General features: G+C 47.0%; 1 protein-coding gene across 24 annotated transcripts in view; it reads left to right on the top strand.

The window, feature by feature from the left end:
• Nucleotides 1-17626, top strand: part of DNM1 (dynamin 1) — a 67940-nt gene that overhangs the window by 34711 nt on the left and 15603 nt on the right. For 19 of the 24 annotated variants that reach the window (XM_035341382.1, XM_035341383.1, XM_035341361.1 and 16 more), the window contains exons 11-15: nt 5194-5280; nt 5490-5560; nt 5982-6033; nt 7352-7363; nt 8560-8673. In XM_035341382.1, the coding sequence (XP_035197273.1) occupies nt 5194-5280; nt 5490-5560; nt 5982-6033; nt 7352-7363; nt 8560-8673 (336 nt within the window). Of the gene's footprint in view, nt 1-306; nt 446-5193; nt 5281-5489; nt 5561-5981; nt 6034-7351; nt 7364-8559; nt 8674-17626 lie in introns of all 24 variants that reach the window. The other 5 variants (XM_035341359.1, XM_035341362.1, XM_035341369.1 and 2 more) reach the window with 3 other exon arrangements.

Here is a 17626-nt window from a genome sequence, read left to right as displayed (position 1 = left end):
GGGATTTTCATCCATTCATTTTGCTCTTGACAGCTCACCATTTCACCAGCCAGCTGTTCCTACCTCCTTCCCCTCTGACACTTCCATTTGCCTGTAGACTCTCCTGATACTTGGCAGTGCGCAGGCCCCATAGCAATGCTCACCTGGTTCAAGAAGCTAATGGAGTGAACCAAAGATCTCACTTCTCATTTTGCCTTGTTTTCTCTCTTTTCCCTTTTCCTTCCTCCTCTCTCCTTCTTCCTGCTCTTTCTCTGCTTCACTCTCTTCTTCCCCGTTGCTTCCTCCCACCCTGCCCCTGCCATGCAGAACGGGTCTCTTCACGCCTGACCTCGCTTTTGAAGCCATAGTGAAAAAGCAGGTGCAGAAGTTGAAGGAGCCGAGTCTGAAGTGTGTGGATATGGTAGTGAGTGAGCTCACATCCACCATCAGAAAGTGTAGCGAAAAGGTAAAGAAACCAAAAATACAAAGAAAGGTCAATGCCCACGCCCCTTCCCACACACATTCACGCTGTTTCTTCACACGTACCACAGGAACTCCAGTGAATTTAGTGAGAGAAAATGGGAATAAAAGTGGAGCTGAAGGAGAGCAGCAGTCAGCAGGCATCAGTGCAGTTTAAAAGCAGGCCAAGAGGAGTGGGCATTAGCTGATGCCCACTTCAGCTGTGAAGTGAGCTGGGATCCAGTGGATTACTTTGTAGTGAGCCCTCTTCCTCTGTCTGGTTCAGTGGCATTCACCTCAGTGTGGATCAAACCCTTAGCAAGCCCTGTTTGCTGTGCCACTGCCTGCATATTTGCAACTTCTTCCTTATTTCTTAATGGGACCCCCTGGAAAAAAAAATCCATATACTCTAGAAAAATATTGAAATATAAAAAGCCAGAAAAGACCTTATATTTCCCCCCATAGCACAAGTGGTCTGCAGGCTTCAACTTGGCTACAGAGCTGTGTTGAGCAGGAACAAAACAGCCATCAATTAAATCTGAGGTAGAGATTGAGAAAGTTTCTGCAAGAGATTCAGTGTTAGCAGATTACTGGCCCAAAAGACCTGGGGGGGAGGTAGGGGCTTTTCCATACATTACACCCTTTACATCATTATCCTGCTGATGCCTCGCTCCATGGACTATGCTCAGTTGAGGTAGTGTAGATATTTTTTTACTTTTACACTGTGAACAGCAAGGGCCTTAGGCTAGCAGAGGGCAGCAGCAGCTTGCTGAGTGACATGGAAGGTGTCGAATACTGCGTAGAGGTTGGGGCAGGAGTGGGTTTGTTTCCCAGGCTAGTTTTGTCCAGGAGGGGGCACCACATGCCTCCTGAAAACAAAGGTAGAAGTGGCAATTAATTTGTGTGGAACTTAGATGTGAGGGGCCAGAAACAGGTCTGTAGTACAATAGTGGCATACTCCTGGAACTGAGTTGGAAAGGGCTGTTTCACTAGTTATTTTAAGACTTGAAAACTATAATCCTATTCTTGCAGGGTTGTAGCCAGACTCACAATCATACAGCCCAAAATTGGGAAGGAGGGGAAGATAACTGAGTTCAGAGTGAAGTTGAGATCTAAGCTATTGAGGACTAATTGTTCTTAGGAACACAGAGTTCAACTCCTGAGCTCTGTCCACTGTATTTCTTGTAGAGGGCTGCTGTTGCCAAATAGTTGTGGCAAGGCAGAGTAGCTCCTTTCCAGCCTGTTTCTCTTGTGGGTTTTATTTTGGTGGTTTTGATTTTGTTTACACTGTTTTCTATGTCTGGCGGGAGATGTCTCCTGTAGGTAGGGGAGGGAGAAGAATCATGAAAACATCATGTGTTGATACCCAGCAGCTGTGCTGGGCAATGTCATTAGAGCAGCTGGACACCCACTGGCTCTGTAGACTTTAATTTGTGACATGGTGGAGGACCCCATGGAGATGTTCAGAGATGATACAACTGAGATGTATGCTATAAAGAAGTCAATAGTAGCAGTGGCGTTGTAGAAAGCTAATGGCTGTAATAAAATTTAGTCTGAGATGAATGTTAAAGATGAGATAACTCCTTGAGTGGCACTATCTAGTGAAGTATCTATCTAGTATTTTATTGGAAAATCTGAAAGGAAGGCTTTAATAATATTTAAAGGTAAATGTCTACACATAGTGAGTAGATTAACCTTGCCTGTATCTCCCTCTGAAAGAGGGAAGAAAGACCAGGAGATCTCCAAAATTGTCATTGACCACTTTAGGTTAGCAGCCAGTCTCAGGGGGTTTCTGATGGTGTAAGACAAAGGGTAATAACTGCACAGGGGCATTAACTGATTTGCAGTATTTATCTTGCATGTTATAGCCCTAGCTGCTTCATCTGGACATAAAGCATGTGCTATTAGGGGAGGCATCTGGAAAAGGCTACTTCAGGACTGATGCTAATTGTAAGGTCATACCCGGTCTGCTGTGCTGTGGATTGATGCTGACTTTTAGAGGTCAAAACCAAACCTTTGAACTAAGTCCTGCAAGGCTTTGTGAAAGAAAGAGCTTGGGCTAACACCTTTTGAATTAGCTAAACAGTCCTGTAGCCTTGGTTTGTTGCTGTTCTCAACTATTGTGGTGGTGTTTGTGTGCTGTCACAACTATTTCATTTCACCCCAGATGGTGAAGAAATCTTTGTGTGCAGTTGATAAAGTTGCATAGATGGAATAATAGAGTGTATTAACAAAGAACATAGGAGGCAAACCCATCCGTTCCTCGTGTGCTACAGAAGCACAGCTTTCCCTGCATGGAGAGATTTCCAGTGGACTATTTGTTTGCTGCTAGAGTTGAGGACTGAAGCCCTAGTTAGCCACTAGCAGGCATTCTCAGCCTGGCCTGATTCTGAGGTTCTTCCAGTTGGTTAAATGGAGAGTAGCTCCAAAATAAACAGAAAGCTGGTGCAAGGATGGAGGCTTGCACATTTAGGATGATAGTGTCCTAGCTAGTGTTTTTCCAGAATCGGGAACCTTCTGTGCCAGGCTGCACTGCAGCATCTCACAAGTGGAGGGAAGGACTTGCAAGTCAGCATCCTTTTGGCTAAAGGTTGATCTTCAGTGTGCTGGCATGAACTGGAATGTGCAAAGAGGGGAACTAAGGAACATTGGGACAAATTGGTTTTCAAAGAGGGCTCAGAGCTTGTAATTAAAACAGGAAAATCCAGCTAAAACAGGATTGAAAACCCACTTGAACTGGGATGTAATCCCAGGCTGACAGATGTAGCCCCTCAAAGGGTCCCTGCTCTCCTGTCTTTCAGAGTCATGGCATTTCTGGGTGCTGTTCGTACTGCTGATGATAATTCCTTGTCCCTCTATGCCTTATTGCATGTTCCCTGGTGGATGTCTGTGGCTTGTCAGTGTCACTTTTTTTTTGCCTGCCCTTGCTTCTCCTGTGCATGCTTGGGGTTGGAAGCTCCTGCATGGGGACCGATGCTGTCAATTTATTTTTGCACACGAATGTTGCTGGATGACCGAGGTTCTGAATAAACCACAGTGTGTTTTCTTTGCGTGCCTTTGGGATGGGTGGGGGTGGCGGGGGGGGGGGGGTTGATGTGTTTGACTTTTTTTTTTAATTTGAAGCAAAGAAGCTGAGACTTGCTTAGAGGTTTTCCAACTTCCTGTTTTCCTCTTTGACATAACTTTCCTGTCAATCCTTTGCCAACCCTCCTTTCCCCCAAAGGAAACAGGAAGCTTTGCCTATATGTATCTCTGAAGCAACCAGCTGCCTGAATCATAAAGATCACGGAGAACACCCAGTTTGCATTTTCAAGGCAAGGTGGTGGTGGGGAACACTGATTTCCACACGTTTTCCTGCTTCTATAGGGTCATTGTTCAAAACAAACTACCCATTTGAAAATGGGTAGTGTTAAAGCTAGTTCTCAATTTCAGTTCCAGGCTACTGCAACTTGCCTGACTGCAAGGGTGCTGAAAGGGTTTGAGACTATTTGTAGTCAGATGGTAGGAGAGCTGATGCTAGTTAGTGTAAGATCTGGCTTTCAGTAGTGCTGCTGCACACTTTTTGAGCCAATCTTTCTAGCTTGAAATACTTCTTGGGGAGCCAAGTCAATTTAGAAAGCTTTTATAAATTGGAGAAATAAAGCTGTAGTGCAGATAACAGGCAAAGGACTTTTTTTAAATATACCCCCTCGACGGGGGGTATAACAGACTGATGCTAGGAAATGCTGTCTGATGTTGCAGTCAGGAGTAACTAAAACAAAAAAAGGGGGGGGGAGGGATAGTTTCACAGGGGAGATAGGTGAAGATTTAAAAATCTAAACCCTGGGGATGGAAAATCCATTTTTTGGCCATGCTGAACCTGAGCCGAGTGGCATACAGGTACTGTTATTGAAATCAGTAGAGGCTTATGAATTACAGGCAAGTAGGTAGACACTGCGTGAAAGGGTGCTTTAAGGTGTTCGTTTTGGAAGGGTGTGCCGCGTATCACCTCAGGATACTTTTTCTCTTGAACCACAGCCACTGAAGTTCTTACACTTCTTTCTCGGTGCGCTCAGGAATGAATTCCTTCCTCAGTGAAGTTCAAAGAAGTTGTAGTCTAGGTTGCCATGTGACTATAGACTTCAGCTATGTAATCCTGCCCTGATGCAGGTAGAGAGCAGCACCTGCATGCCCAGAGCGCGGCGTTCCTTGGAGATATGCCCCCTTGAGTCAGTCAGGTCCTGAATCAGTCAGGTCCTCTGTCTCTACTTGCAGGTGTTGATGGAGAGGGCTAAGTTCTTTCATTTAACACCTCAGCAAATGGGTATCATACCCCATTTTTCCCGGGGGACTTCTCATAAGATTTAGCGGGCTGCAGCAATGGGCCATTTGTCTAGTTAGCCAATGAGATGTTGAACATCTAGAACAATTGTTTAACAAAAAAAAAGTGGTATCTGGCATTCACATCTGGGGTTGGACAGGAGCCTCATTCCAGGGAGAGTATGGTGGGTTTGGAGCAGGTCTTCCATGACACAAAGGTTGCTGTAAGAGTGAGGAGGTCTATTCTTTGAAGCCCAGAGCAAGAAGGAATGAACTCTGATTTTGGCAGACTTACAGGATCTTAGAAAATCTGTCTGCAAGTCCAGCTTCCCAGAACTTCCCTAAAAAATAAACTGATTGCAGGGTGTACATGTGCATGCATACATGCAGGGGGCTGTTCCCCCCGCACCTTTATACCTCCCTTTCCCATGTGCACGTGTTTTCTCTCTCCTGCAGCTCAGCCAGTACCCTCATCTGCGTGAGGAGATGGAGAGGATTGTTACTACCCACATCCGTGAGCGAGAAGGCAGGACCAAAGATCAGGTAGGTGACCAGCAGTGTGTGCGAGTGGGGAAATGATGTGGGGTGGAGGGTGGTCTAGGCTAGAGGAGCCTGAGCCAAACTCTGAGCCAAGGGGTGTCTGGCAGCAGAGGGCTGATCAGATGAACTATATAAAAGGCTCTCTCTGTGCCTGATTAATAGTGTCAATCACCTAACATCTGTCTTGTGCTGTCTGTGCCTCTGTTTGGCAGGTCATGCTTCTAATAGACATTGAGCTGGCTTACATGAATACAAACCATGAGGATTTCATTGGCTTTGCCAAGTAAGCGCTGATATCTTGTCTCCTCTTAATGTGTTTCCCGTGGCTCTCTCCTATAGCTGTTCCAGTAAACGTTTTTCAGAAGCAGCAGTGCAGGTGCTGCCCCAAAGTATGTCTTTACTGTCAGTATTGTTTCCCTTTTCAATGGCTTCATATTGCAAGGCTGGGGAGGAGAATTAGGGATGCTTGTAAGGGGGAGTTAGAGCATTATGTCAAGCTGTGGAGGGTTTCAGGGTCTCAGACCCAAGTGTGGGACTGAGAAGATGAGTAGACCAAGGCTGAGAGAGCAGGTTGAGGTAGATTGGGTTGTCTAGACTTGGAAGCAAGAGGCATGAATTCATTGTAACAGCTCTCTGATGAGAGCAGGATTCAGGTGACGAAGAAGAGTCTGAGGGGTTTTGAATGTCTCTGCTGTTGTTTGCAGTGCTCAGCAGAGGAGCAGCCAGATGAGCAAGAAGAAGGCAGCTGGGAACCAGGTAGGCCAAGTTTCCATCTCCTTCACTGCTGCAAGAAGGATATGTTTGTTACCTGGAAGCTGCCAGGCGGACAAGCACTGGGCTAGATGCAGCAGTGCTCCAAGTTGTGGCTCTTTGGTTTTCAGATTTATCAAGCTCTGTACCTGGAGGATAGAATTTGAGGCTCACTGCAGTCAGAAAGAACCAAGTGTAGCAACAACAGAGGGAAAGTGTCACAGAGAGAAACGAATGTTTGGTAATCAAGATCTAGTCTTTTATGGCCAGAAGGTGTACACCACCTCATGTAAGCTCACTGCTTGCTGTCTGGTCATTCTTTTCTGGTAGAAATCACTATTAATGTTGTTAATGTACATCCCTGGGTTATCAGCCCCTTCGCTAGCTGTATCAGCTCTTCTGCTGAAGTGAGGTAGCACAGAACACTAGGGATCTTGTAGATATACTCACGTTTAAGTTACATACCAATAAACTCTCACTTTGAGTCCAATTACTGCTAGGTCTGCTACAAGACAGACTTGTCATGCCTGGTTGTCTTGCCCACCAGTGGTATCCACTTTCTGGAAAGGGATTTCAAGGGTTCACTCAGCTGGAAGATGTTGCTGGAAATACTTAACCCCCCTGCACAGGGAAACAGGGTGATGTATAGCCATGGCTGCACTGGTTACATGAGAACATCTCCATTGGGAGAAGACAGCAGTGGAGGGGAGGAGTTTGCTCATTCCTTCAGGAACTGTAAGGGTTGCACATCCAATTAAAAATAAGCTAATGACACCTTCCAGATTTGCTAGGAAAATGACAAGGCTATCTAGGCTAGAAGATCCTGTAGAAACAAAGCCATACAAGCAGTTTCATAGAGAATAAAAGCAAATGCTTTCAGTTAATCTTTTTAAGGACCTTCACTCCTAACATCCATTTCCTTTAGAACACATGTAATTGCCTTTCCCTGCACACAAACATGCAGACTGTTTCAGTGCTGTTGGCAGTCATCAGGCTGAACTGCCCAACCATCCACTTGATGGGATCTTGGAGTGGCTGTAGGGAGCCTCAAACTCTGTGGTATACCTTGCTGAAGAACTGACTGCAAAAGAGCAGAAAGGGCAAGCTTTGGACCAACCTGTAAAGTGCCTGGGCTTTTCCCTTTAGCAGGTTTTATTTTGGGATGGGGGTTACTTTTGTTAATGCCTGGAGTAGAAGATTTGGGTTCCAATTTATTTTTTGAGCCTCTCTTCTCCTGCTCCAGCTTTCCTAGTAACAATCTCTCCTCTCTTTGCTCCTCTCCTGCTCTCTGCTCTGCTGCTGTTGCTATGGTTCCCCTTTGCAGGATGAGATCCTGGTGAGTAGAAGGCCACTCAGCAGGGTGTGCTAATGAACATTAATGTTGCATCTGGGAAGGCAAGAGCAGTGCACAGGCAAATTATTCCCTCTGCTGCTGAATGGGGAGAGGAAGGCAGCTGGCACTAGGCATAGGTGAAGCATAAATGAGGTGAAAAGGTAGCATGTTGAGGAAAATCCTAGGGTTGCTGGCACATCTGAGGGGGTAGAAATAAAAAGCAGTGATCCAGGGTTCTGGAGTTCTGTTTCACTGCCCTCTCCTGTCCACAGAGTGAATAGGACTATCCCAGGTTTATCAGTGGGCAGGAGGTGAAGATTCAATGCTCCTACATTAACCTTAATAGGTTAAATTAGCAGGTAAAAGGATTGTGCTGCTCACACAGTGGAACTTCCTAATATGCGTTGCAGTCATTTTCAACAAGCAAGCCATTGAACAAGGTACACACAGTGCATGCAGAAGTACCTGGGTGTTAACAGTGCAATAAGACATAAAAGCTAATGCCTTAAGCTGATGCATACTTGTATTTGATTATTGCGTGAGGCTCTAAAGCAGCACATGGTGAACTGGAGTTCCACAGAGAATAACAGCTTGGCTTCTGGACAGACTAACATACAGGAACTTGTATGGCTCTAAGTTAATGACTACTCAAATACATGGGTATGCTAAAGTCCAGCCTACTAATTCCAGATGCATCATTTTGTTCTCGTACCTAGTGTATCCTTGTTATTAAACTCAATTCCTTGAGTTGTTTGCCCATCTCTTGCTCTTGGACTGGTTTCCCACACCCCTGAGTTGGGTGAAGCACACCGCACGTGCAGTGTGCCAAAAGGCGCACTGCTGCCTTGGTTTTCTCTGGGCATGGTCTTCTCTGGGTGTGTTGCTGTGACCTGGTGCTTCTGTAGTTGTGCCAGTGTCCAAGGCGCTCTCAGTGCACTTCCTGTATCTCTTTCCCTTGGCAGAGGATATAAGGCACGGCCAGGTTCCTTCCTGCATTCTTTTTGTGCTATTCCTGGCCCTTCTGAGGCAAACCTTCATTGGCCAGTTGAGTGGGGGGCTCTTTTGGCAGCAGCAGAGAGCACGGTGTTCCTTGTCTTTCCACATGATTCTGTGTGTAGGGGTACCCTCTGCTCTTTCCTCTGTCACCTAAGGCCAAGTTTTAGGGATCTTATTAATGCTTATTGCTTCCAACCCCTTAGGTCATCCGAAAGGGCTGGCTCACCATCAACAACATTGGGATCATGAAGGGTGGCTCCAAGGAGTACTGGTTTGTCCTGACAGCAGAGAACCTCTCCTGGTATAAGGACGATGAGGTAAGCAGCTTGCTCAGCTCCGAGACTTGAGTCTTGGGTATCTGAGGATTAGGCCTTCAGCTCTTGCTGTTCCAGGTGTGCCTTCTGAGTACTGCCTGCAGCTTGTGACATAAGCAGAAGCCATCCTTGGGTCTGGTTACCAGCAGTCTTAGTACTGCTAAGCGCTTCTGAATTGGTCTGGCCTTCCTGATGCACAGGAAGTAACCTGTGCCTGAAGCCCTGGCTCAGCAGACAGTTGACAGTCTGGGAATGAATCTGATCTTTTTTGGCCTCCTGTCACAGTTACGTTCAAGAGTGATGTGTTAGTCCAAGGTCTGGACTTGTTGGTATTTGTGGGGCAGTCATGGTGAGTTTTCTGAAGGAGCGTGGCAGAAATTTTCACACATCTCTTCTGGTTACGAAGAAAGCTGTCACCTTTCTGAGCACAGCAACAGGATCTGTAGAGCTGATTGGGAAGCTCAAATGCTGGTTTCTTCTGACTTTAGGTAAAGTACCATCTCCAGGATTCAGTTGCTAAGTCTGCAAAACAAGAATGTCTCATGGATCTATACTGAATATACTAGTTAATGTGGTTTTGTAAAATTCTCAGTTGTGAATGGTTGAAATACTGCTGATTGAAATGATAACGTGTAGAATATCACTGAGAGTAACATGGACCTACTCTGCAGAGCTGCTTAAAATTGGTGAATAAGAATTCTGGCATTGTGGTATGGTATCCTTCTGCTTCAGTGGGAAATGATGTAAGCATCTAGAATCATCCCAGATGAAATTGGCATTGTCAAATCTGTGGCTTCCTGTGCAAGACAAAGGTAGATAATTGTTGTCTTTGATTATACTGAATAGAGAAAAGAATAAAAGAATAGTTGGATGCTTTTGATAAAGATGTAATCACAAGAGTTTGCCCCACTCAATGTGCTGGGAGATAAAAAAAAAAAAAATGCCTGCTCTAGTGCAGTCATGTTTTTGGAGTTGATCAGGGCTTCTGGTAGCAAAGTGCTGTCCCTTACTCCGTTTTTTGTCACTCAGGTGTCTTGAGGGACACCGTGTGCCTGGGAGCTGTAGCTGAGCCTGGGTTTTTGTCTAGTTGAGATCAGTGGGTCTGTTTCATTCTCAGCAGGTGGAAGTGATGACAAATATGGTGATGAATCAGCCTCTAAATATCACTTTCTGCATGGAGACTGTTGTAGTGCTGCTATGGATGAACAGGCAGAGATTTCATAATTGAAGAGCTGGGCATTAGATGTCTTTTTACTAAATCAGTGTGTCTCTGCTCTAAGACTCCTGACCTTTGTATTCAGAGCTGCTTGTGGAGGCTTCACTTTCCTCCAGGTTACATATGCTGATTGGGTGGTTATAAACACTGAGTAGTTTAATCAAAGCCAACTGCTACATCTGTATTGCGGAGATGATCAGAACTCCTTGTTTTTCCCCTGGGGAGTGGGAGGGAGGACTATAGCATAAACTGTTGATAGATTCCAGTCGCATGGGATGGGGATTGGACCTCTCTTCCCTCCCAGGGGAGTGCAACCTAGGGGGTCAATAGCAACTGGAGGTCTGCACCATTTCCCTTCTCCGTTGCAAGAGGTAGGATTGCCTAATTAAAGCAATCCCCTGCCAGCCTGGGTCCCTTAAACACAGGAGAAGCAGTGCTGTCAAAGTCTGAGCAGTTACTGAGAAAGGAGCCTTTGTTTTAAGCTGAGCAGGAGCAGAGGGGAAAGGGAAGTGTGCTTTTGATTCCTCCCCAGATTCAGCTCTTTGATCACTGGCTGTCTTGGGGGGAAGAAATAAAGCAGCTTCCACCTGGACTCCATAGCAGAGTCAAGATAAAAGTTTGTGTTTCAGTGGCAGCTTGGAGAGCCTTGAACATGGGAATTTCCATCCCAAACCTCAGTCTTGTGTGTAGCTGGCTCCATCCTGTAGGGTTGTCTGCAGTGCATGGCCCTGTCAGACAGGGTTATCTCCGTGTGCCTGTCCAGATCTGTGCTTCCCCACTAATGCAGAAGCAGGAGGACCCATGTCCTGTATGGTTTCTGAAATACTTTTTTTTTTTTTTTTTCTTTTAAGGCTGTACACAATGATCTTTCCTCACTTCAGCTTTTTGAAAAAGGGGGAGGCTTTGCCTGCCCAGCTCTGTGCTTCTGCAGGCTCGCTGGTCCCAGTTCCTCTGTGCTCTGGCAGCTTTCCAGAGGACACGAGAAGGGAGATGAATCTGTCATGTGCCTATAGAAGTGCTGGTGGCAGGGCTGTGGGTGGCAATGGGGGAAGGAGCGGGGTGAAATGGTGTGGTGGGGTCAGGGGAAAGGCTAAGCTAGCAGGGCGTTGGGGGGAGCAGGGGCGCAGCCTCTCCCTGCCCTGTTTTGCAAGCCAGGACCCAGAGTCTGAGGAATGGAGACATCTGGACCCCATTAGTGAAATACCAGGCTTTCCGCAATGCTGGTTTGTTTTTCCTCTGCCTCTGAAGAAAGGAATTGAAACTTAAAATGTCTTAAAGGGCCCAGCATCACATGTTAGCAGGGATATGGCTGTTGGTGCTCTGGAGGGGCCTGAAGGAGTGTGCTGGGGAATGGGAGGGGAAGGAAAGAGTGGGCCAGGCGGGGGTGGAAAGTTGGCTCCCCAATCTGCTCTGCTGCCAAGAGCATTTCTGTGTGTGTGCGCTCCTGGGCTCTCTGTTTTTCTTCCTGTCTCCTCTCAATGAGTCAAATGCTGGCCTTATGGAGAGTGGCCCCACAGAAAGCTGGCCTCCCAAGACCTGGAGACCCTCCTGAGGTACCCGCACCTCCTGAACACGGGGGATTGTGCTGCAGGCCAGCCGTGGGAGGCAGAGGCAGGGAGGAACATGCTCTGGCTGCTGGCAATGCAGAACATAACTTCCCTGCCTGGGGAAGCCGCAGTGTCCCCAGGGCCAAAGCAGCAGCGCAGCACGCTGACCAACACTGTAGTGGACACTCTTCAAGGACTTGATTCAAATAGTCCTGCCTGAATCCCTTATGAAATCCTCAGTGCCTGCTTCTCCACAGAGACTTCCCTCTGGCTGCAAAAGAGGGGCTATGGGCTGGAGTTTCTGGTGATGAGGACCCTGTAGGCAAGATGCACTGAGCCCTGTGCTTGGTGGTTCCTATTCATAAAGCTCCCTGCCTGCTGGAGGGGACCTCTGTGCTCTCTGCTCTGCAAGAGTGACAGTGCCGCTGTGCACAGGAGCGTGGGCAGATAGGTGGATGGATGTATCTGCTGTTCGATAGGTGGATGGATGTATCTGCTGTTCCTTTGGCAGTTTATGTGAATGCACAATACAGATGGGACCTTCTGTCTTGGGTAAATCATGTGCTAGAAATTTGGGGTTTGTAGTAGCAGGTGACCACTTAAGAAGAATATGGCCTTGCTTGTGTACAAGTACTGGTGTGCTGCATGCAGTATCAGTGCCTCTTGATTCCTGTGTGCAAAGTTCTAGGTGCTTTCAGGTGCATGTGTGGGGATGCTCCATAATGTTATGCATCACGTTGATTCCTGCTGCCTCAGTTGTGCTTGGGCTTTCTTTATGCCTTCCCTTTTGCTTAAAGTACAGAAGTACTATCCCATGTCCTGGGGAAAATGTGACCTTATTGGCAGCCGTTAGATAGCTGCTTATTCTGTACTTGTCAGTGTCTTGTATCCAATTCTGGCTTAAAAATAAACACATGGATCAATAGTAAAGTTGTTCCCCTGCTACGCATGCATGCAGTCCCCACTTGCACCATCCCCCCTGTCACCAGTAGTCTGTCCTCAAGGCCCAGATCAGCTGATAGAAATCCTTTTGTCTCTGTGCTGATCCCAAGTCATCACAAACTTGCAGCGAGGTGGTGACTGACAATCCAGCTGCAGCCTGCTTTTTGTACCCGGTTTGTTTGAAGGCCATAGGAGCAGGTCTGCTCTGAGGTGCTTCCTCTCCTGTTTTCAGGTGCTCTCTGAAACATGTTCCTTCTCTTTACATCATTTGCGGGACTCTTTCATTCATTATTTTCTTCTGAATGTTTTCTCCTGGGTAACACTCTATTCTTTTCTCTTACTCTGTCCTTACGCTTTCACTCACTGTTTCTTTTCTTTTCCAGACAAACATCAAAGCAAACAAATCCAGAACATCCAAACCTCCAACTCTCAATCCTTTTTCTTTTGTAAATGATCAACATTAAGATGTGAAATCCCCTCTCTCCAGTCACCTTTCTGTTTGATCATGCCTTCTCAGGTAGCAAAGTGCAATGCAGTTGTAACTCCACCAGGCCCTTAGGTTTATCCCTGTATTTTATGGCGAAGCTTAGTATGTAAAACACAAGCCATCCTGAATGCAGCCACCCCTGGGACGAGCGCGTGAAGCTGAAAGAAGAGGGGTGAAGGAGAGAGAAGGAATAAGAGGGATGTGAGTAGGCTGGTGAAGAGGCAGGTAAAAGTGATCAAGCATGGCCTCAAAGGGTGTTATCCTCCCAGGCTGAGGGATGGGTGAACTTTGCATGCAGCTGTTCCCGCAGCCCACCACCCTCTCCAAGCATGTCCCTCTGCCGTGCAGGTGTTGCCGTCCCCGTGCAGCACTGGCAGTGTGTGGTGTATCCCAGCACAGCCTAACCAATGTGCAGACTACTGTACAATCTCGTAGTCCTGAACAGGTAGTCTGAACACTGGGCAGACGGAGTGGAGCCTCTGTGATCTGCTCTCCGGCTCTCAGCAGCTCATTAGTCCTTCCCCTCCCTGCCTTTGGGATGGGGCTTTGGGGGGCAGAGATGGGGTGAAAGAAGGTCCAAGTCCTGACTGAAGAAGCGTCCTCCTCTGGCAGCTGAGAAGAGATGTTGCTCCTGCATGTTTCCAGTGCAGAGCAGGCTTCCAAGCCCCTTCTTGCAGTGCCGGTGTCAGAAGGCTGGTACCTGGTTTCCACCTGGGGTTTGCTGCACCTTTTTTTTAAAAAGAGGAGGAAAAAAAAATCAATTACTGCAGTTCATGGAGGAAATGTGGTGAAGTTTTGGCTGCCACCTAGGTGTGCAGAATTTGTTGCTTCATTCAACCCCTCTTCTCCCCCTAATATATCTGGCACAAGACTTAGTGAAGCTGGCTGAGAGGACTCCCAGGCCCCGTGCACCATCTCCTCCTGTCCTGTAGATCAACCCCTTTGCCTGGAGTCCGGAGTAAAGCTCAGGCAAGATCAGCCTTTGCTTCCAAGCCCTCAAAAGGGTCCTTTGACCCACCTTGGCCAGTTGCCTTTTGCAGCTCGCCTCCAGCTACTGCAGCAGCAATCCATATCCCGTCTTTCTCCCCCCACCACGTCTGGCATTGCCGAGCCTCCCTCCCTCTTGTAGTTTTCGCTCCCTCCCTTCTTGCTTCCCTTCTGTCCTTCTGCCTCAATTGACGTGGCAGTGGAAAGCTAACTAGACTCGAGGGAGGAGCTTGCTGGCTGCTGGGAAGGCCGGAGGTTGGCAGGAAGTGAGCCGGCTGGCGGATAGGGTTGCGCGGGGGAAAGGAAGGTTCCCTACCTCGCATGGAAACTTGAGGAATGCCGCCGCTTTCTGTGCCGCTTGGCTCCCACGTAACGATTCCAGATGTTCCCCAGCCCGTGCGGTTTGCTCCCTCTCTCCCTGGTGCTGCAGGGATAAAGAGGGCTTTATGCTTGCCGCACGTCTCCCTTCCAGGGTTGCCTTTTCTTCTGTGCACGCTGGTGGACAGTTCAGATTTCTAGCCACAAATCTGAACACCCACAGCTCCTACTTTGGCCCTAACCACGTGCTGGGGAAGGACAGCCAAGGCTCCTCTTCCTGGAGGTGCACAACATTGCATGTGTTGTGCTTTGCTGATCAAACCAAGTCAAATACTTGAGGAGGGTTCATCTCTGCCCTGGCACAGGAGCAGGCATGGGAGGAAGCGCATGCTTGTCCTTTGTAGAGGCTGGCAGGCACTACTGTGACCTTAGAGGTCACGAAGGTGGAGGTTTGGGGCTTTGAAGCCTCTCTGGTTCATAAGCGACTCAGTTTCTGCATGCATTTCCTAGTCCACCCTCCGATGGCTTCCTAGGGGTGCAGGCAGCTGGTTGTGGCCACCATGCACTAAACTGCATGTTTCAGTCTGCACATCACTTCAGCTGCTGTCTCATCCTGTACTTTCTGAGCAGGTGAGGACCGTGAGTGCAGCTGATTACCAATGCTGTGCTCACTAAGCCAGCAGTAATGGTTGTGATTAATCACGAGTCCAGGCATAATGTCTACAGAGCTTTTGAACTAAATCAGCTTAAAATCTTAGGGTGTGTTGTTTAACTTAAACCCACGTTTCTTTCCTATGTAAACAAGCCATTGCAGCTGCTTTGCAGCTTGGATTAGTGATCAGTGTCCAGTAAGCTGTGTTCTGAGGGTAAAAGTGATACAGGTGGGCTGAGTTCTGGAAAGATGACCTTGTACGTTATGGGTGACTGGGGCTTACTGAAAGAAGTGCAGCTCAGGAATTCAGTGTGTATCTTCCTTAGCGCAAAAAAAAAAAAAAATCTTGTATCTTTCTTGTAAAAACAAGATAATGATGAGTGCTTGATAGCATCTCACTTGGAGGTGTTCAACTTAAAATGTTCAGCTGACTTGTTTTCACATAATTTAGTCTGTTTTCTAGACACTTATTCCTAGCAATTGTGTAGTGGGCATGTATCCATGCAGTATGTTTGTTCTTAATTACAATGTTAATGTTTTTTCCATTTGAATATTATTACAGGGGAACCCAAAATGCCGTAAAGAATTTGACTGAAATTCCAGTCATCTCTGGGGCAGGTTTGTTTACTCATGGAATTCTATGTCTTACAACAAGGAAGGGAGATTAAGAGGTTTAAGTAAGACGAATTGTTTCTAATTTCACATAGCCAGCAATTAAAACAATGACAGTGCTTCTCCCATATCTGTAGACCCTTGCCTCTGTGCAAGAGGAGGTGTTTGTCATAACAGCTACAGGGAAATCTTTTAATTAGTTCTTGTGCTCTGAATGCAGTGAGACCTAATAATTCTGCCAATTACTTTCTTGTGCTGCAAGTGCCAATTTCCAACCTTAGAGGAGCCCACACATGCATCTGTCAGCTTCAGTTCACATGCATCCGAGAGCAGGAAAATGTAACTTGCTATTGAGACTGTCCGATTGAATGGAGGAAATGCTTTGAGTCAGGCTGGCTTGCTGCCTGCTGAGTCTTGTGAGTTTCTTCTAGGTTATTATATACAAGATGGCAACAGCTATTCACATGATAGTACAAACAGTTTCCATCTCTGGCCAGAACCAGTATCTTGGAGTCAGTCACAATAAGAAGTGCAAGATCATCAGGTTGCAACTGCAGCATTCCCCTCTCCCTTTCCCCCCTGTTGTGCTTCACGCTCCACAATTGCAAATGGCTAATGGACCCTGGTCTCCTTCCTGGCCATGTGAATTTTCTTTCTGTGCTGGTAGATGTGAAGTACAGAGCCATATGGCTGTCTCTTTGCTATGCTGGGGGTGGGGAGCAGTCCTCTGGCATGTATCCTGCCTGCGCGAGTAGCTTGCAGTCATCTTCCTGCAGTTCTCCATGCGAGTGGTGTGACTTGGTTAGGCACAGCAGCACCAAGCAGGGGTAGCTAGCCCTGTGTCTGTGACATTCCCTAACTAACACTGAGCATCCCTGTTCTGTTTCCTACAGCCAGTCTGAGCGCTCCTACAACTTTGCTACCTCTCCTTGGCATTATGGCTCTATAGATTAATATGCAGCCCATGTGCACATCTTACAAAACCTTTATTACGCTGCTGAGCATTTTGTCTTCCTTTTTGCCTCCTGTAGGTGAGGGGAGATAAGAGAAATGTAAGCCTCCTGAGATCAGACGAGCTTTCAGTATAGTATTTCGCAACCTATCTTTCCCATTTCAGTGTGTTGGCTATTTTTCTCCCCCTCTAAGTCTGGAAAGCTAGAAAGAGAAGCCCTTTCCCCCCCTTGGCCAGGATGCTATTCAGCCACAGCACATACTGCCGGATTGCTAACATATGGGCAGAAGGCTCAGCCAAAGTTCTGAGAGGCTCAGCCCTTGGCAGCTTGTTCCTCATTTTCCTGTCTCTACATTCAGGAAATGAAGTCAGAGTGTTGATATAAAACAGGCTGGACTGAAAACTGAGAAGCTGGAAAGGCTTGGGGGGCGGACGGGACTTAAAGGGGGGAGGTGTGGGGAGATGGAGAGCAGCAGGGGCTCGTTACGCTGTGTGCATTGCCCTGCAATATATGTGGGTTGGGGGTTGTTGCCTTGCAGCAGCGCCCTCCAATTTGATTGCTTTTTTTTTTTTCTACACTGGAGCCAGAGGACTAAAGTTTCATGCTGGCAGGGAGTTAGATGGGTCTTTCCTCTGGTACATGGAAAGATCAGCACGTAGAAACAGTGTTGTCTTGATCGTGTAGCAGCTTTTATACGAGAGCTTAGAAGGGGTGAAAGTTGAAACTCTGGCAAAGAGCATGCATTTCTATATCAGGACGTGGGATTCCCTTACTATTTGATTATTTCTTATCCCTGAAGAATGACTTCATTCCACAGAAATTTAGCAATAATGTGGTTCTAATGCTACAGAATGACTTTTCCCAGACAGCGTTCTTGTCAGTTATTTTTTGACTAGCTCAGACTCTGGTCAATGTAGGGAGTTCCAGTTAAGTGAGACTGCAATGGGATGGACTCGTCTTGCCTAGGGAGTCAGCAGTGAGTGTACTTCATTTCTAGGTCACTAGTTCAACCTAACCTAGCATAATAATAACTGAAAGCAGTAGAAAGCTGGAAGCTGTTTGGCTTATAGAACTCAAAGTGGTCTCTGTGGCTCTGAGACCAGCACCTGGATGACAGATGTCTCATCACAAAAATGCTTGCTTACCTCCAGTTAGCACTGTTAATATTCAAAAATCCAGGGGAACTTGCCTGGAATAGCTTTCCTGCTTTAAAACCCAATATATTTTGTGGGAGGGAGTGGA

Source organism: Oxyura jamaicensis, chromosome 17 (assembly GCF_011077185.1).
Source record: "Oxyura jamaicensis isolate SHBP4307 breed ruddy duck chromosome 17, BPBGC_Ojam_1.0, whole genome shotgun sequence".
Taxonomy (NCBI): Eukaryota; Metazoa; Chordata; class Aves; order Anseriformes; family Anatidae; genus Oxyura; species Oxyura jamaicensis.
This window is presented reverse-complemented; position numbering and strand designations above follow the sequence as displayed.